The sequence below is a fragment of the Gymnoscopelus braueri genome (assembly GCF_963280865.1).
Source record: "Gymnoscopelus braueri genome assembly, chromosome: 8".
In the NCBI taxonomy this organism is placed as follows: domain Eukaryota; kingdom Metazoa; phylum Chordata; class Actinopteri; order Myctophiformes; family Myctophidae; genus Gymnoscopelus; species Gymnoscopelus braueri.
Window position 1 is genome coordinate 10979332 of NC_137609.1, and position 25493 is coordinate 11004824.

Here is a 25493-nt window from a genome sequence, read left to right on the forward strand (position 1 = left end):
CTCTATAGTATATTAGAGAAACCCAGTCAATGAGCTTAGCTAACAAGCTGATGGTTCAACTTCTGATGCAATGAATGGCCTACAAGGCTTCCAATGCTTGTGGGGTGTGCACTACATATTTGAAATCATATGAAATGTTGGCTTACACTTCGGTCAGTGCCACCTTTAAGTGGCAGTATTCCATAGCAACAATTAAAATGGCCATTCTAAAATAACCTCTCAGGTATTCATAACGAGAGATGTTGGTGCAGCTTAAACTATGAAGAACCAACATCCAAGTTTAATGTGACAAATTATCAACAACAAAAAAATACATATACATTTTCTTTGTTTAATAGCTAGGCTACCTGGCCAATACAAAATTGCTTCTTGAAACAATCCCTCTGTAGTGTTATCGTGTCACAGGAACTATGTATAAAGCCACATACAGTAAATGGATCCCTAAGAGGACAGTATTTTTTTTTAAATACACAAATTGTTTTTAAACACAAATGTTAAGATTGCCAATGGACCGTTTCATTTTCAAGCCTATTGAGTGTCCCAAACGAAGATTCAATATAATTTTGCTCAAAATCGAACATACATGTAGGAAAATATGTGGAAAAAAAGCTTTTTTAAAGAGAAATGAACTTATCTTAAGCTACATATTTAAATGTGGGACTTTCTGTCCCACCTGCTGGCGTTATCGTCTTCGTTATAAATATACCCCTTTTCTGATTAAATGTTTCCATACTGTAATTTCACATGGTCACAACATTGATGGGTAATTTTGCCAATTCAACTTGCAAAATGTTCAATGTTCAAATGTTTTCTTTTAAGAGTGCTGCTTCTAATCAATCAATTGCTAGTCACATCATAACATTTGAACACCTTTCACAAACACTTGTAAACAAACCAATGCAAACTACAACAATGACTAAAAGGATCGTCTCCAGACGGGAGAAGAATATTTTGCTTTTCTAAGTTGCCCAAAACCCCATTATGAGCACAGATGTCTTGCAGTTCCATCACACGGTAGGTTTCACATTTCTCATGTTAACAATTAAGATCCTTAAGGTTCCTCAACTAAAACCGGAAGAAAAAGTGACACAAAAATCGTATAGCATAAAATGAACTAGGTCACCATTAACACCGTTATTTTGGAAAAGCACATTGTCATAAAGTACAGAGAAGTTGGTTAGAGGATCTAGTGAACGAGGACAATGTATAAAAACAATAAGAAATCAGGCATTTGCATTCCTCTTATTTTAATCACCGTTGTACCTAGACTGGCTTGTCAAAGAGCTGTCCGTTTCCCTGATCTTGGTGCACTCCCGTGGCTTTTGATTGGACAGACACACATGTATGCTTGTATAGAAGTCTGTTTTCTTATGTACCTATAGGATTTTACATACAATATGGAATCTAATTATTCCCAAGTAGACTTTTTTTTTTCTGAGTAGACAATCTTCATATTTGCAGGTCTTTGACTATGCCATTTTGTACAGCTTTTGATAAAGCCCTCTCCATGCCTCCTAACTGTATAGAAACACACAAAACACCTCTCGCCCTTTTACCCACATTTTAAAGGTCACATATTATACTCCTTTTTAACACGTTTAGATAGGTCTGAGGTCCCCAAAACGTGTCTTGGATATCGTTTGAAAATACTATCGTTTTCAATGCTAGAATTATGCATTCTAAGCATTCCTCTATAACCCCTCTGTTTCAGTCCTTTTCTGAACAGGCTGTTTCTGTGTCTTCAAATGCAAATGGAGCTGGTTTGTCTTTTACACAGTTCTCATCTGGGGTGTGGAGATACTCAGAATGAGTCTCCATTTGACATTTGACGGGACGCAAATCTCAATAGCTTGTTTAATCACATGTTCTGACCTAAGCAACCCACAAGGAACTTACTGGCTTTTTCTTATTTCACAGTTTGTGTGTTAACCCATTAAGACCGGGAACACGTCTGTGTCATTTTTTGATTTCTTTGGCTATTCAAAAATAGCAGATATACAAGCTCATAGCGCGGCACTGAGTGCCGCGCTATGAGCTTGTAGATCTGCTATTTTTTTTTTAATTGTGAAAATTCTTGCAAATCTTTGAATACATATTTTTTTAAGCGTTAGGATTTAGAAAAAAATATGTTTTAATCGGCCTCAGGTCTTAATGGTTTAAAGCTATAATCCATTGTTTTATTTTCCATTTCACTCTAACAGATGGCATGTATAGAGCGGTATTTGCAACGAGGTCCGAGCTACAGTAAAGACACGGCGGCGCCATGCTTCAGAACAGCTTTACTAACCATTTGGGAGTCCGAACTTGGTTGGTTTGGTTGGTACCAAGGTCAATTGGTATTCATTCAAATAGGATTATAGCTTTAATCACTTTTAAACACTACAATAAATACTTACAGTAGATGACCAGGGTCCCTCAGGGCTGTATACTACTGTAGGTCTGCTAGTAATTCCCTCTACAGTGTAGTCTACACCAAATGTCTTCACCGAAAATAGCCCATCTACAAGTTCACAACGGGGAGCCTGTAGATCTGCAATTCTTTGCCCCAGACTAGGGACGCTAGGGTTCGTGTGGTTAATAGGCACATCAGAGAGACAAACGTGCACAAGCACCGGAAAAGTGAGTTTTTCATAATATGCGACCTTCAAAGTGTAGAGTAAAAATCAAATCATTGTATTGCTTTTAACATATTGCAAGTAATTCCTATAAATTTGCCCATGGAGGCAGACTAAGCTATTGTAAATACAAGCACTACTCAGCTCATGTCACCCTGACCTGACCCCCATACTGGACCCTCTCAGTCAAACGGCCATTTTCCTGGTATTTCAATATGGCTTTTGTGAGCAAGATATTGCATTTATTTGCACAAAGTTCAAAAGCCACACAGTTTACAGTCTGTTCTTGAGTACCTTTTAGTAATGAAGTTTCTTCAGTGGTTATTTCACCGCGTGGTCAACGCTGTGAGGGAAAACGCACCATATTGGGGATTCACTTTTGAATCTTTTCACTTCTTTGTTGTAGTTTTTTTTTTTTGCGTTCCCAACATTTGGACTGGGTTGATCCGGATCTCAGCGGCATGTCAAAGAATACTCGACAGTTATGACTTAAAAAAAAGCAATAACCGATGAGAACACATGAGGTTTTTCTTTTCTTTTCTCATAATTTCATCTACGCATCCTGCTCAGCGTGTAGGCAATAGAATAGAAAAGAGACGATCCTCCTCATTCCTTAATTGTTAACAGTCTTTGCTTAATAAAATCTTCCCCATTCACACTTAACCACTCAAATCATTCTCGTCGACAAACATCATTCGTTAAGTCATTTCCCTGCGGTCCCTCGTCTTCACTCCCCCCGTTTCTTCCCTGCCTCCTCCTCCTTCCTCCTCCCCCACGGCCCCTCCTCCTCCTCCTCTCAGGGGGAGTCCATCATGGCCTCCAGCATCTCGAGGAACAGTTTGTGCATGGGTACGCCACCGCGGGTCTTGATGCCGTAGAAGGTGCTGAGGGCGCGGCCGGCGGTCTGTCGGAGGAGGGGCAGGGTGAGGAGGAGGCGCCCCGCCCGCTGGGGGTCCTCGGGGTGCCGCTGGCACTCCAGCTCCAGCAGGGCCTGGTGGAGAAGGTCCCGGAGCTTCTGCACCGCCTCCATGTCCTCTATGTAAACGGAGTCTGAGGACAGCGATGGAGAGATCAACTTGTCAGTGCCCAGCAGGTTACAAGTGTGGGTGCAAACTAGGAGTTGTTCCCAAATCAATACCCGTTATCGGACAAGCTGTCGATACTGCCTTAAAATGCTGGTATCGGCGAGTATGCTAGTCCAGGCCAATACGATACCACATGAGTTATCACATGACATTTCATTTACAGTAAACAATTTTGTACGTAGTTTTATAATCTTACTGGGCTACTTACATGATAATTTTACTAAATTGTGGTTGCACTCTAACAATTATTGATGGAATTGTTCTTTATAACTAACAAAAGAAACGTATGTTTCTATATCAGTGGTGCTCAAACTTTTTCATGTCAAGGACCCCCAAAATGATATGTATTTGGCCGCGGACCCTCATATCAAAATATTTTGTTCCAGGGACCCCCCAGAAGCAAATATTTGAGTTACAAATGTTCGCCTTAAAAATATATATATTCAAAGATGTGCGCAAATGTTCACGATTTTTCTAAAATAGCAGATCTACAAGCTCATAGCGCGGCACTCGGTGCCGCGCTATGAGCTTGTAGATCTGCTATTTTTGAATAGCCCAAAGACATCTAAAGTGACACGGATGCCTTCCCGGTCTTAATGAATTCAGCATTGGTATTGGATCGGTACTCGGTATCGACCGACGGACGCGCAAGTTGCGGCCATCGGTATCCGGGAAGGAAAAATGACATCGATACATCTCTAATGCAAAACCCTGTCACCAAGAACAGGGTTTGCAGCTTCCTGGTAATATTTGACTCAGCGACTGTGTGATTCTGAATGGGGCTTAACCCATTAAGACCTGAAGCCGATTCTACATGTCTCCTAAATCTCAACAGTTTTCTGAAAAACCTATGTTTCTATATCAGTGGTGCTCAATCTTTTTCATGTCAAGGACCCCCAAAATTATATGTATTTGGCCGCCGACCCCCATCTCAAAACATGTTGTTCCAGGGACCCCCCAGAAGCAAAGATGCTTAAAAATGTTTGCTTTAGAAAATATATATATCCAAAGAGTTGCACACATTTTCAAAAATTTTCAAAAATAGCAGATCTACAAGCTCGTAGCGCGGCGCTCAGTGTCGCGCTATGAGCTTGTAGATCTACTATTTTTGAATAGCCAAAGTGCAAAATAATGCTTTTTAGCTCAAATAAAAAAATGACACAGATGCGTTCCAGGTCTTAAGGGGTTAAGCCTCTGGCTATTCTCTATGTAAGAATGGAAACGGGCGGTAGAGGGTAACAGGAGCCTGTATATTTCCAAAACAAACAGAGCTTAAGTTCTGAGACGCAAGCAGACTATTGTGGATGATCTGACACAGTGTTTACAGTAAGCAGTACTGAACCTCTATGGAACGTAACGTCAATACGGTCTGTACGACAGTGTTACATGCATGAATACCACTAATGTGTTGATCTGACAATAAATGCTCCCCTCCTCCACTGTGGTTTCCATGTCATAAACCCCCTAATTATAATTGAAAGTGAACATTTTACGTTACAGTTTCGCAGTGCCAAATGCTAGACCATCATTACTATGGGGGCGGCTGACCAGCAAAACCGTTGACCACATAATCATCATCAACATCTGGTTCCATTCAGCATTATATGTCATTCTCCCTCTCTGAATTAACCCATTAAGACCTGAGGCCGATTCTACAAAATGTCTTCTAAATCCTAACAGTTTTCTGAAAAAACGTTTGTACGTTTGAAAAAATGTTTCTATGGTGCTCAAACTTTTTCATGTCAAAGACCCACAAAATGACATGTATTTGGCCGCGGACCACCATCTCAAAATATTTTGTTCCAGGGACCCCCCAGTAGCAAAGATTTGAGTTACAAATATTCGCTTTAAAGAATATATATATTCAAAGATTTGCACACATTTTCTAGATTTAAAAAATAGCAGATCTACAAGCTCATAGTGCGGCACTCGGTGCCGCGCTATGAGCTTGTATATCTGCTATTTTTGAATAGCCAAAGTGTAAAATAATGCTTTTTAGCTCAAATCGAAAAATGACAGATGCGGATCCAGGTCTTGAAAAAATTTAAACTGCACAAATAATCTTTAAAAAAGCACAACTGTTTTTACCACCAAGCTAAACCATATTATTTAGTTATACCATATAGGCCAGTCTCCTACCAATGCTGATTGGTATGAAGGCCATTCTGTAAGCAGGAAGACACTATTTCAAACCCCACCAAAGGCAAATGAATCAATCCTGTCAAAGGAACACTGAACCTCTCCCCTGCCAAGTGCTAACGCATTCAACTAAATGAAGAAAATGTAAATATGTGGTGGTGATATATGGCCCTCAAAGTGCACCTATATCTTGGTCGCTGTCGGTCATAAACCTTGTATGTACAGTATGTATGTTCCAATGTATGGTTACATGCTCTTGTTACATTTTCATTGGTTAAATATTATCTATAGAACCCACCGAAAGACTAACCTCATACAACCTGGCATGCATATTTTGGGCATGTGATTTTCAGAAATGTTCAAAAGGTTACAAAAATATCAGATCTACAAGCTGACAATGCATTGCATTGTGAGCTTGTGGATCGGCTGTTTTGGCCACTTTTCTGCGACAACGTCACACAAGATACAATAGGGCATTCATTTATGAAAAGACGGAGATACAAGATTTCTGCCCGACGGCGACAAAGTAGCAGGTGCAAGCACACACCTCCCTCTCTAACACACCCACTCACTAGAAACATTAGCATAACGGTGGACGGCAAGCATAAATTCCTGGCGTCAAATACCTGAGTTTGTGAGTGCGATGGCTTTTAGCATGACAAATTCCTCCCGGTCCACGTTGAGGATGCGGAAACGCCTGGCGAGTTGACTGATCGCCGCGTTGAGCTCCGTCAGTCCGGCGACGCGCGACATCTCCTCGTCAAGGACAAAGTCTTCGGCGAACACCACCTCGTCCTCGCAGCCCAGGGAGCGGTAGGCGACGCCGAGTACGAGCACCTCCAGCCACACAGACTGCAGCACGGACATCTGGTCTGCTAGGGACAGCGACAGGAAGCCTGCAAGGGGACGCACACATGCAGAGAGAACAGACAAAACCTCAATTCAGTGCTGCAACCGTTGATCCGTTTTCTTAGCGATTATTCAATCAATTCAATCAATATATCTCTCTTTTTTTTCGATTGATCGAATAATCAAGAAGGGTGTTTTTAATTTACATTTTAAATCATATATCATGGAATCGATTAACCACTTGAGCCCTATTTTATCCTTTTTTAAAGCTGATTTTCACCTATTATTATAGTAGGCAATAATAGCTGATCAAACTATTGTTTTATTAGCCCATTAAGACCTGAAGCCGATTCTACAAATGTCTTCTAAATCCCAACAGTTTTCTGAAAAACATATGTTTCTATATCAGTGGTTCTCAAACATTTTCATGTCAAGGACCCCCAAGCGTACATGTATTTGGCCGCGGACCCCCATCTCAAAATGTTTTGTTCCAGGGACCCCCCAGAAGCAAAGATTGGAGTTAAAAATGTTTGCTTTAAAACAATATATATTCAAAGATTTGCACACATTTTCACGATTTTTCAAAAATAGCAGATCTACAAGCTCATAGCGCGGCACTCGAATATCGAATATCCAAAGTGTAAAATAATGCCGTCCTTGATATACAGTCTTACCCAATGTTTTGTAAACGATTAAATAAACGCTAGTCAACGACAGCTGCAGTGATGCATTTGTGTGTAAAAAAAATCTCAAAACAAGCGCAATGCTTGAATTAAAGGAGGATGATTCGAGGGAGGATGAAGAGGACGGTGGAGGCTATCCTGCATGATGAACCCCTCCCACACCCACTATGACGAGCTAGTGGGGCCTGAGAGGCACCTTCAGCCACAGATGCGTCGTCCTTCAGCATAAGCCCCCATGCATTCCGTTCTGTCCTTGAATTAATGACTCCTATCTCACTCACTCAGGCACTTTTGCTCATGGACTACTTGTACATGTACATTAGTATCAGAAATAGATGCCTGCTTAGGCTAACTACTGTAAATAGATTGTATATTCCTCATTACATTCATTGTAGATTTAGGCCTAGGCTACACGTATATGGATCTTTTACTAAACGGATATTTTAGTCCTCCGTTTTTGAAAAGAATCCCTGGCCACATGACAAAGATTTAAATAAATCCCTGTCCACACGTAGACGCAGAAACGCATTGATCAGCTGCAAGTTTCAATTTTATATCAGATTTTATATTTACATTTATTTTATATATGAGGGGCCAAATACATATAGCCTATACATATTTTTAATCACATGTTAAGGCCCAATACTGCAATAGCTGCATTATTTTAATAGCATCACCACTGAGCATACGTGAACATAAACGAAAACAACATTATTAGGGCGCAGCTGCAGCGCAAACAGTAGCCATGGTTCACATGACGCTGAGTCCTTGGTTTATAGTGGTGTTCAATTTTTTTTACATTGCCAACTCACATGTACATAAACGTTCAGATTTCAAATATAATGTGCTTATCCCTGAGCCACGGATGTTACAAGGTGATCCGGACCGCGATAAGTAACCGTATCTCCCGTATTGTTCAATAAAAAGCATTTTAATCCCATCGCCGGCCATTTTCTTTTCTTTTTTTCCTTTTTTTGGTAAAGTATCAGAGTGCAATACACCCCCCAACCATTAGTATCGCATGGTTGAAAGCATCGGAGAAAATTTGGAGAAAATGGCCGGCGATCGGATTAAAATGCTTTTTATTGAACAATACGGGAGATACGGGTACTTATCACGGTCCGGATCGCCTTGTAACGTCCGTGGCTCAGGGGTAAGCACTTTATATTTGAAATCTGAACGTTTATGTACATGTGAGAGTTGGCAATGTAAAAAAAAATCGAACACCACCATAAAGCAGGGACTCTAAGCACCATGACTGTCATGGTATGACAGTCATGTTTCAGGGCTACGCAAACAGATGAGTTTTACTTCATCAATTCATTCCATCGTCCCAAAACTCCCCGCCCCACACACATTTTGAGCGGGCCACCCGCGGCCGCTCCATGGTCGCTGGATTCTGACCCGGGGCGATTGTGTTTTAGGACGACACAACTCGTGTGCGTGCCGTGTGTGCTACTCGGCGCAGAGAAAGAGGGTTTTCATCACACAGTGAATGAGCTACTTTCCCCACCACTGTCTTATTATTAATTATGACATTATTTTGCCATAAATGAGCGTGCCTTGTTTCATAGACTGTAAGTGTTGCTCTCTCTCGCTCTTCATTTATTATTATAATGACCATGAGCGGTCTGGTGTTTATGTATTATTATATTATTTATTATTATAATGACCATGTGCGAATGCACGATGACGTCATCGTTTCTCAAAATCTCCGGATTACATGTCCACACAGATCCACTGAAACGCATGTTTTGGAAAACCTTCACTTATTTATCCGTTTACAAAAATATCCGTTTTAGCGACCAAAAACACCGTTTGCGTGTGGCTGAAAGGCCCAAACGCACACAAAAATGTGCGTTTAGAAAAAGATCCATGTACGTGTAGCCTAGGCCTTAGTGTACATATTTATCCATATTCAGACAGTATATACTGTATTCTTTCATGGAAGATAGATGGTTACATGATGCTACATTCATAGGTTAATAGTTCATACATTATGCTAGATCGGCCCATCTTTTTATCCAACTATTTTGTTCATCATTTTTATTCTTGAATCTTAGAAGTATCGCTGTTACCTGCATCTGCTCTGTGTTTCATGCCCACTGCTTTCAGTTGTTATGACAACTGACTTTCCCCCCATGGGATCAATAATGGTCTAAATTTTTAAGAATTCCATCGTGTGGATGTGATTGGGGTTGGGGTCAGGGTTGCCAGATCTGCTTATTATAATTTCCCATTAAGATTTCATTTGAAAAGAAAGCATCGCGACGCGTTGTGAGCTTGTAGATCTGCCATTTTCAAATAGCTGTTGTATATGTTAAAGTGCTCATGTGGCCCATAATCGCTTCTTTTGGGCTGGTTTTCCTAGACCTGGTTGCTTGTTTCTCTCACAGAATCTGGCAACACTGGTTGGGGTCCTCATGGGAACAGTGTGGCTCCAATGAGGATATGGGTCTTCATGTGGCCAGCCTGTGACGTCAACCTTGTCTATGACTATCTGTGGTTTTCAGCCCCTATCAGAGCCCCATTGTCCCATAAAATGTAAGGTAATATTTCAAAAAAGTATAAAACATGTGGGGAAAAGAAATGGTGTGGTCTACTGGCAGCGCGTATGAGACATTTGTCGCCGACTGGTCCAGCGGGTTGTGATACTAACTCCGGACACAGACAGACAGACAGACAGACCCTCTCCTGCAGAGCCATGCTGTAAAGACAACAGAAATCTACTGCACCCACAAAAAGCTCTGATGCGGTGATTACCATAGCGTACACGATTCCACACTCTATAAGCACAATTGCCTATTAAATTCATGTATGACCTATGGATAAATGTATTAAAAATTAAATAAACTAATGAATAATTAGTCATGGCCTACGTGAAACATGACACATTTAGGTCCTTCTGGTCCAGAGATATCAGATACACTACGGCATCTACAAACACTGGAGTCCTGAGTTCAGTGCCTTGCTCAAGGGTACTTCAGCGGGACCTGTGGAAGGGACTGAACCGGGAACCTTTTCCGTCACTGGGACAACCACTCTAAATCACCACTAGCATTACATTTGCCAGCAGAAAACGTGGTGCATTCATTTACTTAGCATGTCTGGCACTGCTGGGGTTATTGCGCTGCAGTCTCTTACCAGGAATGTGTTTGGCCCAGCCTATGATGACAACCAGTTCGCGGTCGGCGAGGTCACAGAGTGTGGTGAGAGTACGCTGGGCCGTGTCTGGCTGCAGGGGGTCAGGCATGGCAAACAACTTCTCTGGCTCTGCTACTAGGAGGTGGGACACGATGATGTTTGAGGAACCTATGCAACACAAAAAGACACAAAGGAAATGATAAATACCCGTTTGTAAAATCTGTAAAAAATAATAATTGGGAATTGGGTGCAATAAATGAAAATGCAAGATACCAATTTAACCCATTAAGACCCGAGGCTGATTCTACAAAATGTCCCAACTGTTTTTTGAAAAAACTTAAGTTTCTATGTCAGTGGCATTTTGTTCCAAAAATGTGTTTTGCTAAATTAGACCTGCTGGTGGCGCTATAACAGGCCAATGTGAGAAGGGTGGCATTTCTTCCTCGGCCTAGTGGGAATGTGCGTGTGAAATTTCACGGAAATCCCAAGCTGTGTGTATACTTTGAGGCTTTTTGTTCAAAACGGACCAATCCTGCAAACTTTGGAAGCCAACCTTAGGCAATGAGGATAGAATATGGGAAATCGGACAGATCCGTGTTGATCACATGACTATAGAGATACTGTGTACCGATTTGCATGACGTTTGGATAAAATTTGTAGGAGTAATATAAATAAATGGGTTTTGCACAAATTGGCCTCCTGGTGGCGCTATAACAGGCCCATGTGAAAGATTTGGGGCAGAGGTTCTGAATTGGCATCCAGGGAGTGTGTGTGCACAGTTTCGGAGCGACCGGGCCAACGGTGCCGGAGATTAGCTGGTGACAGACGGACACACACACGGACACACACACAGACGGACGGACGGACGGACAAGGGGTAAAACATACTCTCTCGCCATGCCTTCGGCCTGGCGGAGACAATAAACTCTGGCAGTCAATCGTTAAGCCATAAAGACCTGAGGCAAATGCCTTCTAAATCAGTAGTTCTAAAAAAAAATAGTGCCAAGGACCCCCAAAATGATATGGACAGTACCTTTTTCCCCTTCCTTTCTCAGTGGTATAGGGGCAATCTGGTACGTTGCATTCTCCACTTCCGGGCGTCTTTTGTACTTTTGCCTGCCTCCTCTGACCCGGTCGAGACGAACTCCTACCACAGTGAAAGAAAGATGAGTTTGATGGCGAGACAATACAGGGTGAATGGGTCAAACAAATATTATTTTAAAGGCTGATTCATAATTTTCAGTTTGTGATACCAAAACATTCTAAGCAACACAACATTTTACCTGAGCCCAAAGTAAAGTAGGAAATCTGAATAGTTTATTTGTAAGGGCACTTGTCTAAATGAAACTACTGGAAATGTGTTAGTGAAACCCCAATAATGCAAAGCCTACTGTAATGGTATAGCCACTTAGAGCAAGTTGCAACACTCCTTCTTAATTTGATCCTTTTTAGGTTACAAAATGGTTAAAAACCATCTCTCAACTGTCATGGTCATGTGGTACAGGCAAGTGCAGGGTTAGTGGTCTGAGCCCTTGGCTGTGATCAATCCTGCAGTGGCCCCATTTGACCACTAGTTAGCCACTTAAACCCTGTATACTTCGTTGTACATCAACTCGCGAAAATAGCCGATCTACAAGCTACAGCTCGTATATCTGCTATTGTCACCCGAATGTTCATCCGTTTATCCCGAATGTTGTGACATCTAATTGTGACATGCCCAGAATAGGGATACTAGGGTTCACGTGGTTAAATGCAATTTAAACTGGCCCAACTCACCCTCTTTCAGCATGCCTACTTTGAGGCACTTAGTGAAACGGCATGCCTGGCAAGCCTTTCTGCGTCGTTTGGTGATCTCACACTCGTTGGATGCTGGACAGTTGTATTCGATGTTGCCTTTTGGTTGGAAAGCAAAAAACAGCCAGTGAATTAATGTCTTAACGGCATGGAGTACTCTCTCCTAAGATATGTGAAATATTATTTCAGAGCCAATGTAAGACTATGGAGGAATGAGAATGACGGATCATAATCCAGATGAATTTTAACACCTTTTTGTATGGCAGTAAGCCATCGTTTCCTGAATGGAAAATATTTTCTTTTCCCCTTTTTTCTTCTGGATAGTGGCCTCCCTCAATGTTGGAGGGGTCCAAGCACAGGGTTGGCCAGCTACAGAACAATGCCCTTTTGGAGCTTAGGATTTAATGTTTAGTCAAAGAGCACTTCAGCAATGGGAGTCAAGAGAACTCCATCCCAGGTTCCTTACTCACTGAACCACCTGCCAACTATTTCTACTCCATGACTAAACCTATTTATGATCCGTTAAATGGACAATATATCCATGGTGGAAAAGATTAACAACCAGCTGCTTTTCCACCAAAGCCAAATTGTGCTCGTTTTCATGTGTTTATACACACGTGTTGCGAGCAAAAGTATCTTTATCCAAATATGTGTGTAGCCAGTCACACTTAGATACTTTGTTCCAGGTGTTATAATTGTGATTGTATCTGTGAAAAGAACGTGTGTAAATCCCTTCTCAATTGATAATTGTACTTAAAGGAAAGCTTTACCTGGTGTTAGGATTAACGGTTATGAGATTGAAATAGACTTGATATAGAACATTTAACCCATTAAGACCTGAGACCGATTCTACAAAATGTCTTCTAAATCCTAACAGTTTTTTGCTGTCAGTGGTTCTCAAACTTTTTCATGTCAAGGACCCCCAAAATGATATGTATTTGGCCGCGGACCCCCATCTCAAAATATTTTGTTCCAGGGACCCCCTGAAGCAAAGATTTGAGTTACAAATGTTCGCTTTAAAAATATATATATTAAAAGATTTGCACACATTTTCTTGATTTTTTAAATGCCGCGGTGCCGCGCTATGAGCTTGTATATCTGCTATTTTTGAAAAATCAAGAATAGCCAAAGTGTAAAATAATGCTTTTTAGCTCAAATCAAAAAGTGACACAGATGCGTTCCAGGTCTTACGGCCTTTGCAGACAGGGTGCGATTTTTCGCACGGAAAAAACAGACAATATCATTTTTTAAATGAACACATTGTTCTCAATGACCTCATGCACACCGGCTCCGAATTTACCGTGCAGCGATGCGATGCGGCTTTTTTTTTCAATCGAACCCAGTTCGATTTGTGCGTCTTTTCGCATGCGGTAAAAACGGATTGACTAATCGCACCCTGTCTGCAAAGGCCTTAAATGGGTTAAAGCAAGTTATTAAACTTTGATATCAGATGAGTTGACACATGCAGACATGTTGTGCACAGCGCCGTACAGCTCTGCAGAAGCAACATGACTAAAGCCACTAGGTAGACACACACATACATACATAAATAATGTACCTACATACAGCTTACATCGCATACTCTCAAACTTAACCCATTGACTGCCCATGACGAGATTCTCGTTGTGTGTGTTTTCAGTGGTTTTACGATAAGAGCTCTTCCACAGCTGTGAATGACTATGATGATGATGATGATGATGAAGGGTACACCCAGAAATCACTCGATCACAACAAAATGAAGCTGGTTTTCGGGTAGTGTTATAGAAAGTAAAAATGTTCTGCTTTCTGTTGTTTTTGGCAAAAACAAGCCACATTCAGCTGCCCATAACTATGGAATGGATTATCCCGACGGCACCCTTTTCCCCCCGATCGCCAATCATAGATCGATATTATATGATTTTTCAAAGGTTAGTAAAAAACGCTCAAAATCGCTGGCAAGGGCAGCTATAGACAACGTTTTAACTCATCGCAAAAGCGTTGTGTGTGTATGTGTGTATATCAGTGGTGAAAAAAATACTCAAATTCTTTACTTAAGTAAAAGTACCAAAACTGCAATAAAGAAATACTCTGTTACAAGTAAAAGTCCAGAATTCAAAATTTACTTCAGTAAAAGTACAAAAGTGTTGGCATCAGAATGTACTTAAAGTACCAAAAGTAAAAGTACTAAAATATTTGAAAATAGCAGATCTACAAGCTCACAACGCGTATATCTGAAAATTAACTAGTAACTAAAGTTTTCAAATAATTGTAGTGGAGTAAAAGTACAATATTTGCCTCCGAGATGTAGTGGAGTAGAAGTAAAAGTATTGAAAACAGCTCTATAGACAACGTTTTAACTCTCGCAGTTAAAGCCATTACCTTGGCACATACCTTGGATGGTTCTCTTGAAGAACGCCTTGCAGGCCTCGCACGACGCCACGCCGTAGTGGTATCCCGACGCCACGTCGCCGCACACCAAGCACAGCCTCTTGGGCAGCGTGGTCAGGGTGTACTTGCACCGCCCTCCTCCGCCGCCGCTGCCCGTGGAGCCCTCCTCCGCCGCGTCCCCGGCCTCCTCCTTGAAGTGGCAGTGCAGCGCCGGCGTGTAGAGGGGCGGGGAGTAGCGTCGGCCGCCGTCGCCTCTCGACCCGCCGCCTCCGCCGCCGCTCTGCGAGGAGTCCGAGGACGCCCCGCCGGGGCTGGTGCGCCCGCCCACGCCTCCTCCCTCGGGACTGCTGGGCTCCGCCTTTATGTAGAGGTCTGTCCGTGGCACCCTGGAAGACATAATGTCTGGACGGAGGAGGGGGGGGGGGGGGGAGACAAGATGATAGAAGTTATTAGATGATACGTTCACGCAACGTCTTGTGACTATTATGAGACAATTACAGGAAGCGTATTTGTTAACCCATTAAGACCTGAGGCCGCTTCTAAACATTTTCTAAATCCTAACAGTTTTTCGGAAAAAAAATGTAAAAAAATAATTTTCACGATTTTTCAAAAATAGCAGATCTACAAGCTCGTAGCGCGGCACTCGGTGCCGCGCTATGAGCTTGTATATCTGCTATTTTTGAATAGCCAAAGAAATCTAAAGTGACAAAGATGCGTTCCAGGTATTAATGGGTTAAGGTCCTTACACACCGGGGCGAATTCTTCATGCGAATAAATACGTTTTTTTTTAAAACCTTATAATGTCAATGCAAGCTTCCACATCAGTTTCGCGGAGCGAAAAAGCGTCTTTTAATTATTCGGAACGAGTCCGAATTTTGCGTATATTCGCATAATCGCCGGTGTGTAATGACCTTTGCGCTTACATACAATCTTGTTACAATCTTATAGAGCAGGTTTCGTTCAATTTTGTCAAATGAATCAAATTGATTCATAACAAGAAGTGAATATGGAGCAGCAAATCTTCAAATCATCATATCTTGGGTTCTGAACATTTTTTTTTTTTTTAAACGTCATTGGCACCCTGGGCTTATAAAAACGTGACGTCGGCGACGTCAATGGCACTGAATGAGTTAAATGTATACTCACATGTTACAATATGGAATGTAATGTGTCAGGCTGTCACTAATTTATTTATGTTATGGTGTTTGCTTTTTTTCTTTCATTTATACCTTATTTATTCACTTTTTATTTTAAGGTGCTCACTGTTTTCCGTTATTTATTTTCTTACTGTTGCTGTTGTCATGGCTGCCAGTTCCCACCTGATGTCGTGTGGGAGTCCTGACTGCTGCAGACCATACTGAATAACTGCTAGCTTGCATATCATCTTAAGACTAGGACTTAAGTCCAAGATCTGTAAGATGGGCTGTGCATGGTCTCTGTATCCTCCAAAGAGTATGATACGATCTCCTACCATGCAACAGCACTTACCAGAACTCCAATCCTGGCCTTTCCCCATGGGCTCAACCTTCTGCCAAGAGAAGGTGTTGGAATTTAACTTCCACAGATCATTGTAGCCATTGAAACCACCAAATATGTACAGCTCTCCATTGTACGCAAAAGCTGAATGACCACAACGTCCTTCTGGAAGAAGCTGTGCAGAAGATGTGTTCATCCAACAGTTGGTCTCTGTGTCAAACACACTGATGTTGTTGTAGTATTCCCTCTGTCTCCCAAAGCCCCCAAATACAAACATCTTTGTCCCGATGATGGTGGCAGAGTGAAGTTCTGAAGCAGGTGGCCGGGTGCCTCGTCCAACTTGTCGACGTTATTAGTAAATCCAGTCTTGTTGTATCCTCCTCCATAAACGTACATGACCTTCGCCAAGACACAGGCTGAGTGTCCGGACCTCGTGGCAGGAACAAACCCAGAAACTTTGGGCTTCAACCATCTGTGGGTGTCGACATCAAATGCATAAAGAACGTTGTCCCAGTCCCCTGTGACGGTAGTCGAGGAATCTCCAGGATAACGTATTCTCTTACAATTCACTACACCCCCCCAAATGTAGATGATAGATTCTATCAGCACAGCTGTGTGGCCCCAGCGCACGGAGGGAACCTCAAGAGGACGTCTTCCTCCTCCTATAGGTGTCACTGGGGGAAACTTCATCCAGCGTAAATTCACTGTGTTGAAGACGCTCACATCAATCTGATCCATGGTGTAGGATGTGTTGTTATAGTATCCTCCGAAGTAGTACACCTTGTCCCCCGCTGGTTCAGCAGCGTGAGCAAGTGGCTCGAAAAGGATTTCTTCCGGACGCATGGGACCTTTTTGCATGGGCAACGTCCAGCACAACATTCTCTCTGTCTCCCTCTCTTTTCTCTCTCAGTCTCTCCGTCCCTGTGTCTCTGAGTTCCTTGCTGTATTTTTATCTGTCTTCTGGCCACTCTTCATATATAACAGATGTCTAGATCTCTGTTCCTGGATGTGTGCATCATCTTATATAAGTTGACCAGAGCTCTATTCTGATGTCACACACAACACAAACTATTGTAGAACAACACCGATTCACGCAGGCGTTAATATCTGCATACATTTATTAGAGAATCCTGAAATATTTGTTTGTCAGTGTGTCCTGGACATAATTTTGCATCCACACTGGTAGTTACAAAGTTACAGGCTACCATTCATTTTCAATGGAAGCCAGCGATATGAAGATACAAACAATTTCGTCAAAATCAATTTCGACCCCTCTGTCACATGGTACTATTTTTTGTGTCATATATTTGGTGCGTGAGTAGGCTGCCGCGGCGCAGTGATTCTGGACACAAACATTAGTACCATGTGACAGAGGGGTCGAAATGTAAGGAAATCTGCACTATATGGTAGAAATAGGTCAACAACACAAATGACGCTAGTTTTTTTAATTAATTTATTTTTATTGAGCGGCCCCCACCAAATCTACTAATCTACCGGAACTACTTCATATTCATCAGAACTGGACCATAACTCTGACTACGGGACTCGGGCAATCAATTAATACCTTTGCAACCACTACATTAATGGTAAGTATTTCCTACAGAGAATACTCAAAAAATCTGAACTAACCCTTTAAGCCCATACGCTGTACTTTGTCATACAAGATACAGTGAAAATACCTGATCTACAAGCATTGAGCTTTTAACCCATTAAGACCTGAAGCCGATTCTACAAAATGTCTTCTAAATCCCAACAGTATTCTGAAAAAACTTATGTTTCTATATCAGTGGTGCTCAAACTTTTTCATGTCAAGGACCCCCAAAATGATATGCATTTGGCCGCCGACCCCCATCTCAAAATGTTTTGTTCCAGGGACCCCACAGAAGCAAAGAATAGTTAACCTGATCTACAATAGTTAAAAATGTTAACTTTAAACAATATATATTCAAAGATTTGCACACATTTTCACGATTAAAAAAAAATAGCAGATCTACAAGCTCGTAGCGCGGCACTCGGTGCCGCGCTATGAGCTTGTATATCTGCTATTTTTGAATAGCCAAAGTGTAAAATAATGCTTTTTTTAGCTCAATTCAAAAAATTACAGATGCGTTCCAGGTCTCAATGGGTTAAATGTACAGTATTTTTTGAAAAATGTTTACTATTTTTGACAATAATGACATGGCCAAAGGGACGGCAGATTCATTGTGGTTAAGAGATATTTGTTTGATCAAATTGTGCATTCATATTTGTGCAACACTCCTTAGTTGAACACATTAAATAATGAAACCTGGCAAAATACAAGCTAGAGCAAAGAACGCCTCTTTGTCAAATGGTCAAACATAGCCTATTAAGGGCCTTTAAAACAGCCGATTCAGATGAATAATATCATGTTTTGAAACTGCATGTCAATAAAAAAGTAGGCTATCAGCTTCACAGCTTCCTTTGCTGTGATGTTGAAACAATTTGCTCTGCCGAATCAGGCCATTTCAGATCAGTGCCAATACCAATACAACAGAGATAGATGTTTCACCCCTATAAAAAGTGTGTTTTAAGGATAGAATATGCAAAAATGTCCTGCCTTTTGATTGCTTGACGGATTGTTGAATACTTTCACGTTTGTTAACAGTATGGCAGTACAGTCAAAAAGCCCTGCTAAAAGGATAACACAAAGAGCCCCAGGGAGCTTGTTTCCATTGTGGTCCATTTAATTGTACTCAGTGTACTCAGAAAATCTGCTATCATTGAGACCAATTCATACTTCGTACTACGCACGACAGCATCACTCGCCACCGCCGTGCAACGGAGCATAAATTAGGCATTACACTGAAGAAGATAAGACTGTGGTAATAAAAAACCTTTTTAATAAAAGTAGGTTGGGAGTACAGCACACACCCATTACATTAGTTAAGATAGCCGAGAAGAAATACAAGACACGTGGAGTGGAGGCAGAGTAGACCTGGGGATAATGACTGATCTCAGGCCAGCTAGACGTTAAGTTTTATCACAGTTACTCACGATATCAGAAGTTACAAATGAGTTGGGCATAATTACTTTTAACAAGCCAAACAAAGGGCACGTAAACCGAGTTGTTGACCAAAATGAGCATTCCTTTCACTATTTTCACCCTGGAAATCCAGCAGAGCAGAACGTTGCACTACAAGCTTTAGTGTTGTGTTGGAGAAACAAATTGGCCTATCGCCCCCAAATTGTACACTTTTACGTTTAGTAAATTATTTTGTTTAACAGTGTGATGAACAAATGACATGCTTATTGCTTACAAGGGTTGCATGCATGTCATATTAACCATGGCCAAATTGAAGTTCCGGCTCAAAACCAGTTGAAAACTATTTGGGTTTAATGTTTAATGAACATACGGCTACCTAATGTAACAACCACCACCAATAACACTGCGGAAACATTGTGGTCTAGAGCAGAGGTCTTCAACAGGGGGTCCATGACCCCTAGGGGTCCTCAGAGTTACTCAGAATATCACACACATTTTCTAATGTTCCTATTCTGAGGAACATAAGCCGAAAATAGCTGTCTATTTTCAGCAAAGAGGTTTTGTTGCGTAGTGCGTGTACATGGAAAAAGGCACAAACCAAGTACAGAGCCAAAGGTCAAGTTTACTGCATATTTAGGGTTTAAGTGGTTAAACGTCTGAAATAAACAAAAAACATAAATTTAAACAACACTGATGATAGTCAATGAACTGGGAGCCATCTATGAAATCTAAAGGTTTAATCTGCAACACAATTGTATACGTAGTATATACAGTATGTAGTGGGGGGTCCCTGCTTCATCTCTCTCAGCTAAGGGGTCCTTGGCTTGAAAAACATTGAAGACCCCTTGTCTAGAGTATTTTATAGGAGTTCTCTGTCTGACATTTCTAGATGTCAAAATAGGCAGCGGTGGAATTCTCTTTTGTGACATTTCTGGGTCAAAATAGGCAGAGCTTGAATTCTGATTGTGACATTTCCAGAGGTCAAAGTAGGCAGCGTTTGTGCACGTTGATGGTGCAATGATTACAGCAGTCGCCTATGCCTAAGGAACCACATGTACTGTCCTGCTGACGTGGGATTGAAATGTTCCCTTGTCTATTACACACTGTCTCCTGCAGCTCTCATATGGGCTATCGCAATAATTAGAAAACTACAAAGGACACCGACTGCCACTGGGCTGGCCTGACCACGCTCCTGGGCCTTTACACGTAGAAAAAGACATGGTTACTGAATGGTCAGCTAAAGTGATTGCCTGAACAGGCCATATTTAATAGTGCTATAATGCATTAAATGCATAAAAATGATTTAAAATGTATGAACATTTTTCGACCGATGAATTTATACAGATGAATGGAAAAGATTCTGACGATTATGCAAAATGATGGCGCTTATCTCATATAACTGTGATCAAGCCAAGCGATTATGTAATATTTGTGACAGGCCTATGACTCTACATTCTTATTGCATATACGCCCCCAAAAAAATTGGTCAATATCTCATCCTCTAATGGGACGCAGGAAGTTTGTGTTCACCACAAGCTGGGCTTGAACCACAACAACCCCTCGGCAAACCAGCGCCACATAACCAACCACAGAAACTGAATACACACCAGCTTACATAGGCTGCCACCTGAAAAGGTGTTGAATAACATCTACTGTACTAAAATGTCAAGACAAAGAGATGAGCATGTGCACCATTTGCTCATATACAAATGAGCAATCACGTGGCAGAATTATTGTCTTTGGGAGGGTGCTAGGGTACATTATTCGAACAATTAGCCTACGGTAGTTAACCTGCTATAATACACATTGATATCAAAATATCAGACAACCAAAGGGTATGTGTAGGCCTATAATATTTGAGCTTTGATAGCAATACACATTTGATCAAATATATAATACACTACAGTATAGTAGTACAGAAACGGGTCTCTTTATCCCCAAGAGAACTGAAGCCAGGAAAACAAGTCGACAAAATGTCATAGAATATTATCAGAGAAAGAATATATTATGTTATAAGAGCAGAGTTGTCATAGATGCTGATCATGCTGACAGAATATATTATGGATATGAGGGACATACAGTAACACATTCACATACAATAGCCTACTATCTGGGAGGGATTCAGACTGTTAACCATAACCACTTCCTTTATGTTCTACATACTGACAATATCATAAATGTGTTCTGGGTAAAATCCAGTAGTTGTCAGTAATGCACTGTCTTTGGATGTAGTGCTGTGCACTGTATGAAAGTAGGCCTACAGCCTCATTGGAATTTCGTTACATACAAAATACTTGAGATCTACTTTATCTCACAATCGAGATTCTTTGAGCCATGTTTGAGAACACATCGCTCATATGCATTGCAGTCAACATTACCTCTCTCTCTCTGCTCTGGGGCTGGGGACAGTTAATGTCAGTTTTTTAGCCAAAATATAAATACAAGTAGAAAACATGGCAGTCACTTGTTCTAACAGGATGAAGTTGTGTAAACCATTGGTTCTCAAAGTGGGGTCCGGGGACCCCCAGGGGTACTTGAGGGAGTTCCAGGGGGTCCCCAGCTAAATGATAGATTAGGCACCAAATGGACCCTTATGGGTCTGTAACTCTAAAAGTGTACAAATGGAACCAAATGGACCCTAACGGGTCCATTTGGTTCCATTTGTACACTCTCAGAGTTAAATTGACATAGATTTTACAATATAAATTGTGGTCCAAGTGATAGAAATGCCATTAAATGGGGGTCTGTAGCCCTAATGCATGTCAAACTGGGGGTCCTTGAAATTAAAATGGTTGAGAATCACTGCTAAGAGCCGTAAAAGATCTTCTCTTGTGGGGGTCCCTGGCATATCTTTTTAAATGGGGGTCCGCGGGCTAATAAGTGTCAATTTGGGGGTCCTTGACATGAAAAAGTTTGCGAACCACTGCTTTAAGTGACACCTAATAACGTGGGATCACAACGACGAGGGATCGGAGCTGCAATAAGTCAAAGCTTGGTGTCGAGTCGACAGAAGTGAGACTGCTTGAAGAAGTAGCCTAGGTAGCATTTAGCCACCGATGTGCCTAGCCTAGCTTAGCTAACGTTAGCTAATCCTGACCTACTGAACAGCTCTGTCTCTACAGGGGGGCGATCAGCGTTAATATAACTTAATGGCATGTGCCAGTAGCTTACCTGGTTACTGGGGGCAACTTGTGTTCGCGCGAGGAACGCTGTTTTATAACATTGCACAAGTTGTAAAAGGAAAAATGTGTCCCCAAACAAACGTAAATCTATCCGCTCACAGATCCATACCATACAGCCTCAGCACAAGCTACAGCAGCTTAGCTATGAGCAGGCAGCAAGCTGCTGTGTTGACTGTGTCGGTGTCGACTGTGTGTGTGTGTGTGTGTGTGTGTGTGTGTGGATGGCCAGATGGGAAGCGTGGAAGGTTACCCCCAGATTAATATTTATTTGTCCGCAGACCCCCCATCTGAAAATATTTTGTGCCAGAGACCCCACCCATACAACATTTTTGTTGTTAAAATGTTTAAGAAATGTTCAAAATTTGCCTATTTTTTTCCCCAATATTTTCTTTTTTTTAAATAGCAGATCTACAAGTTCACAGCTTGTAGATCTGCTTCTTTCTTTTTTTTAAGGATCAGCGTGGATCACTGCAATGAGACGGTAAATGCGACCTCTGTTTAACCCTCGTTAAATGGGGGGTCTTTAATCCTTTTTTGCATATGGGTGCGTGCACGCGTGCGCGTGTGTGTGTTAATATCGTGCTCTTTAAAGAAGGCTGTGCCTTACATTGTTTATTTCTTTACTTGTTTGTTTGTTTGTTTATTTACTTATTTATTTATTTGGGGGCATGTTACACAGGTGGTACTAGTAGCTCACCATAACAATAATGACCATATACATTTATGAACAGACTGTAACATTTTGACTCAGAATGAAAGAGCTCAGATTGGAACCACTCATTCTTGTCAAAAGAGCAGCATTAACTTTCTGGCTTTAAATAGTAGCCAGAAAACAGTAGGTTTTTGTTTGTTGTTGTTGTTGTTGTTGTTGTGTGTCTCGCCCCCAGCATGAAAAACAGGGGCTTTTGTGACCCAGCATGCATCTGCCTGGCCTGCCATAACGCCCAGTTCAAAGGAGTTCAAGGTCATGCTGCAGTAGTTGATATGCTTTTTTATAACGCTTGAAATTTTGTTCAGTCCCAGAATGACAGCTTATCTGTCTTGTGTCTGTCCTTAACAGACCTGTCACCTGCGGATTGCAGCCCAAATGGGTCATCTCTATGCAGCTGCTTATGGACAACTAATATAAAATGTGATAGGGTCTCTTAATAGTTCATACCATAGTTCATACCAAAGGATGCACACCGCCTCCTTGATTACCTTCATGGGTTGATTGCTCAATGACAGTTAGACAGAAAACAGCTGAACTTGTGACCTTTCGAGAGGGTGAATCTAACCACTGACCCTCCCTGTCATCCCTGCTTTACAGTGTTATTACAGATGCCAAATGACCACATGACAATGACAAAACCTGCAATTATGTCTAAATTCAAATCAACAGTAACACTATGCAGCTAAACCAATGTGCACTATACCATTCATGCACTCCCAAAACTCCCAATAGTCATAAACCAATGTCACTGCATCATTAAATGTTCATTTCAAAATTATATAAACCAGTTGAAAAAGAGAGTAAACGGCTATTTGACATTTTGAGCCTTTCAACATGAAATCATTATGCAGTCCCTTCTTTTAAAGTTTTGAGAAAATAACATCAGTTATTTTGTATTTTTTCAAAACACCTCATAATCCCACGTACTGTACATTCTGGTATTTATGGAGGAAACATGACTACTCTATATTACTTTTCCAGACAGTCTAAGGATTATAACCAACAGCTTTGGCATCCTGGCGGCTCAGTCACTTAGTGCAAGTACTACTATGCCTGGATTACCAACCAAACAGTATTGGGCCAATGCCCTGGGGCTCTGGACCACCAGGGCCCCAAAAAAGCCCAAGGTTTGTGTGTAAATTAATTGGAAGGCCTGATTGGAATGCATGAGAAGTAAAAGGGGCCCTAGCATACAAATGTTTCCTTGACTGGTTGGGCGATTGCCACTTCTTGATTGGCTCATGAAGCATTTTTTTATCCCAGGGGGCACCGGGTGGTACAATCTGGGCACCTCAGTACCCGACTGCCACACATGCATAGACCTAACAACGACATCATGTGTGTCATTACCTGACTCGACTGTTTTGACAAATAAAGCAGATTCTTTGTTTTAAATCTTGAATAAAATCATATTTCCAAGTCACCATTACAGAGTAGTTCTCCTAATACATGCAAAAGGTTACTCCGGTGACTAGGTTTGGGATTCTTTGGGATTTTAACGATTCCCTCTTAACGGTCCGATTCCCTGTAACAATTCCTACTGTATAGGGGGTTCGGAATGGACCCACAGAAGTCTGTAACTCTGAGAGAGTAAAAATGGAACCAAATGGACCCTTAAGAGTCCATTCAGAGTTATGGTGGTCCTTGAAATTAAAAAGGTTTGAGAACCACTAGTATTTTAATATAGCAGATGTGAAGTCCACATACCAGCTCTGACAAGTGTGATAAACCGGCTCCGGAAACGGTTCCAAATGTGATGGAACCGATTCCGGTTCCTCAATGTTGGATCAGGTGCCTTCGGTTCCGGAGCCCAACCCTACCGGTGACCTATAGCATAATGCTCTAGTGCATATTATTAGGCTTCATCTCTGGAACAGCGCTGGAAATAACTGCAGAGCCCTAACTACAATTACATTCCTATATGGTCTTACTTGAAACATGACACAAACAGTGCACTGTATGATAATGAGACACAGCATAATAGCATATCAGTTATCAGTAATAAATGATAGTGAATTACCTGTTTATTGAACCGCTGTTTGGAGCCGACTTATCTGGGTCTGTGTGTAGGAACTGACTGAAGTGCTATTACCTTGGATTAGGCCAAGTCAGTGGGTGGAATTCTTCAGCTATCAGGACACCTGAAAAATAGGTAAAAGTGTTGCAATTATGCATTTGCAGTCAAATCACCACACAGTTATCAGTTTTAATAACTCACGTGTATGCATGTGACCGAATGGGCCGTTTGATTACATTACACTATCTGAGTAAAATGTGTTATTTGTCTATTAAATTAAGTAAGTCTTATTTGTTAGATTACCATTGCAAAACCCCATTGCAAAACCCCACAACTAGGCAATGACCACCTGACATACCCCCGTTCCGGTGACCACAGTGTCAGCTGTCAAAAGGGCCGGAGTGTCCAAGCCAAGGGCCTGGACAGT

The 25493-nt window shown here is 41.5% G+C and overlaps 1 protein-coding gene across 2 annotated transcripts; it reads right to left on the minus strand.

The window, feature by feature from the left end:
* Positions 1–2067: 2067 nt before the first annotated feature.
* esrra (estrogen-related receptor alpha) lies at positions 2068–25190 on the minus strand. Of its 2 annotated transcripts, none has more exons than XM_080435859.1 (7): positions 25070–25190; positions 14679–15077; positions 12291–12407; positions 11548–11661; positions 10516–10683; positions 6466–6735; positions 2068–3665 (listed from the first exon to the last, which is right to left on the minus strand). In XM_080435859.1, the coding sequence occupies exons 2-7, from the start codon at positions 15070–15072 to the stop codon at positions 3412–3414; spliced, it is 1317 nt and encodes a 438-aa protein (XP_080291985.1). In that variant the 5' UTR covers positions 15073–15077; positions 25070–25190; the 3' UTR covers positions 2068–3411. The 2 variants fall into 2 exon arrangements, with proteins under 2 accessions (XP_080291985.1, XP_080291986.1); XM_080435860.1 differs by lacking the exon at positions 25070–25190 and adding an exon at positions 22327–22486.
* Between the last annotated feature and the right edge of the window lie 303 nt (positions 25191–25493).

What these genes read in the sequence shown, in the direction of transcription:
- esrra (XM_080435859.1), bottom strand. Translation starts at nt 15,072, where the DNA reads ATGTCTTCCAGGGTGCCACGGACAGACCTCTACATAAAGGCGGAGCCC. An exon ending in CTTCAAGAGAACCATCCAAG is followed by an intron (nt 12,408 to 14,678) that starts GTATGTGCCAAG and finishes TCCAACCAAAAG; the next exon opens with GCAACATCGAATACAACTGT. An exon ending in CTGGGCCAAACACATTCCTG is followed by an intron (nt 6,736 to 10,515) that starts GTAAGAGACTGC and finishes GTCCCCTTGCAG; the next exon opens with GCTTCCTGTCGCTGTCCCTA.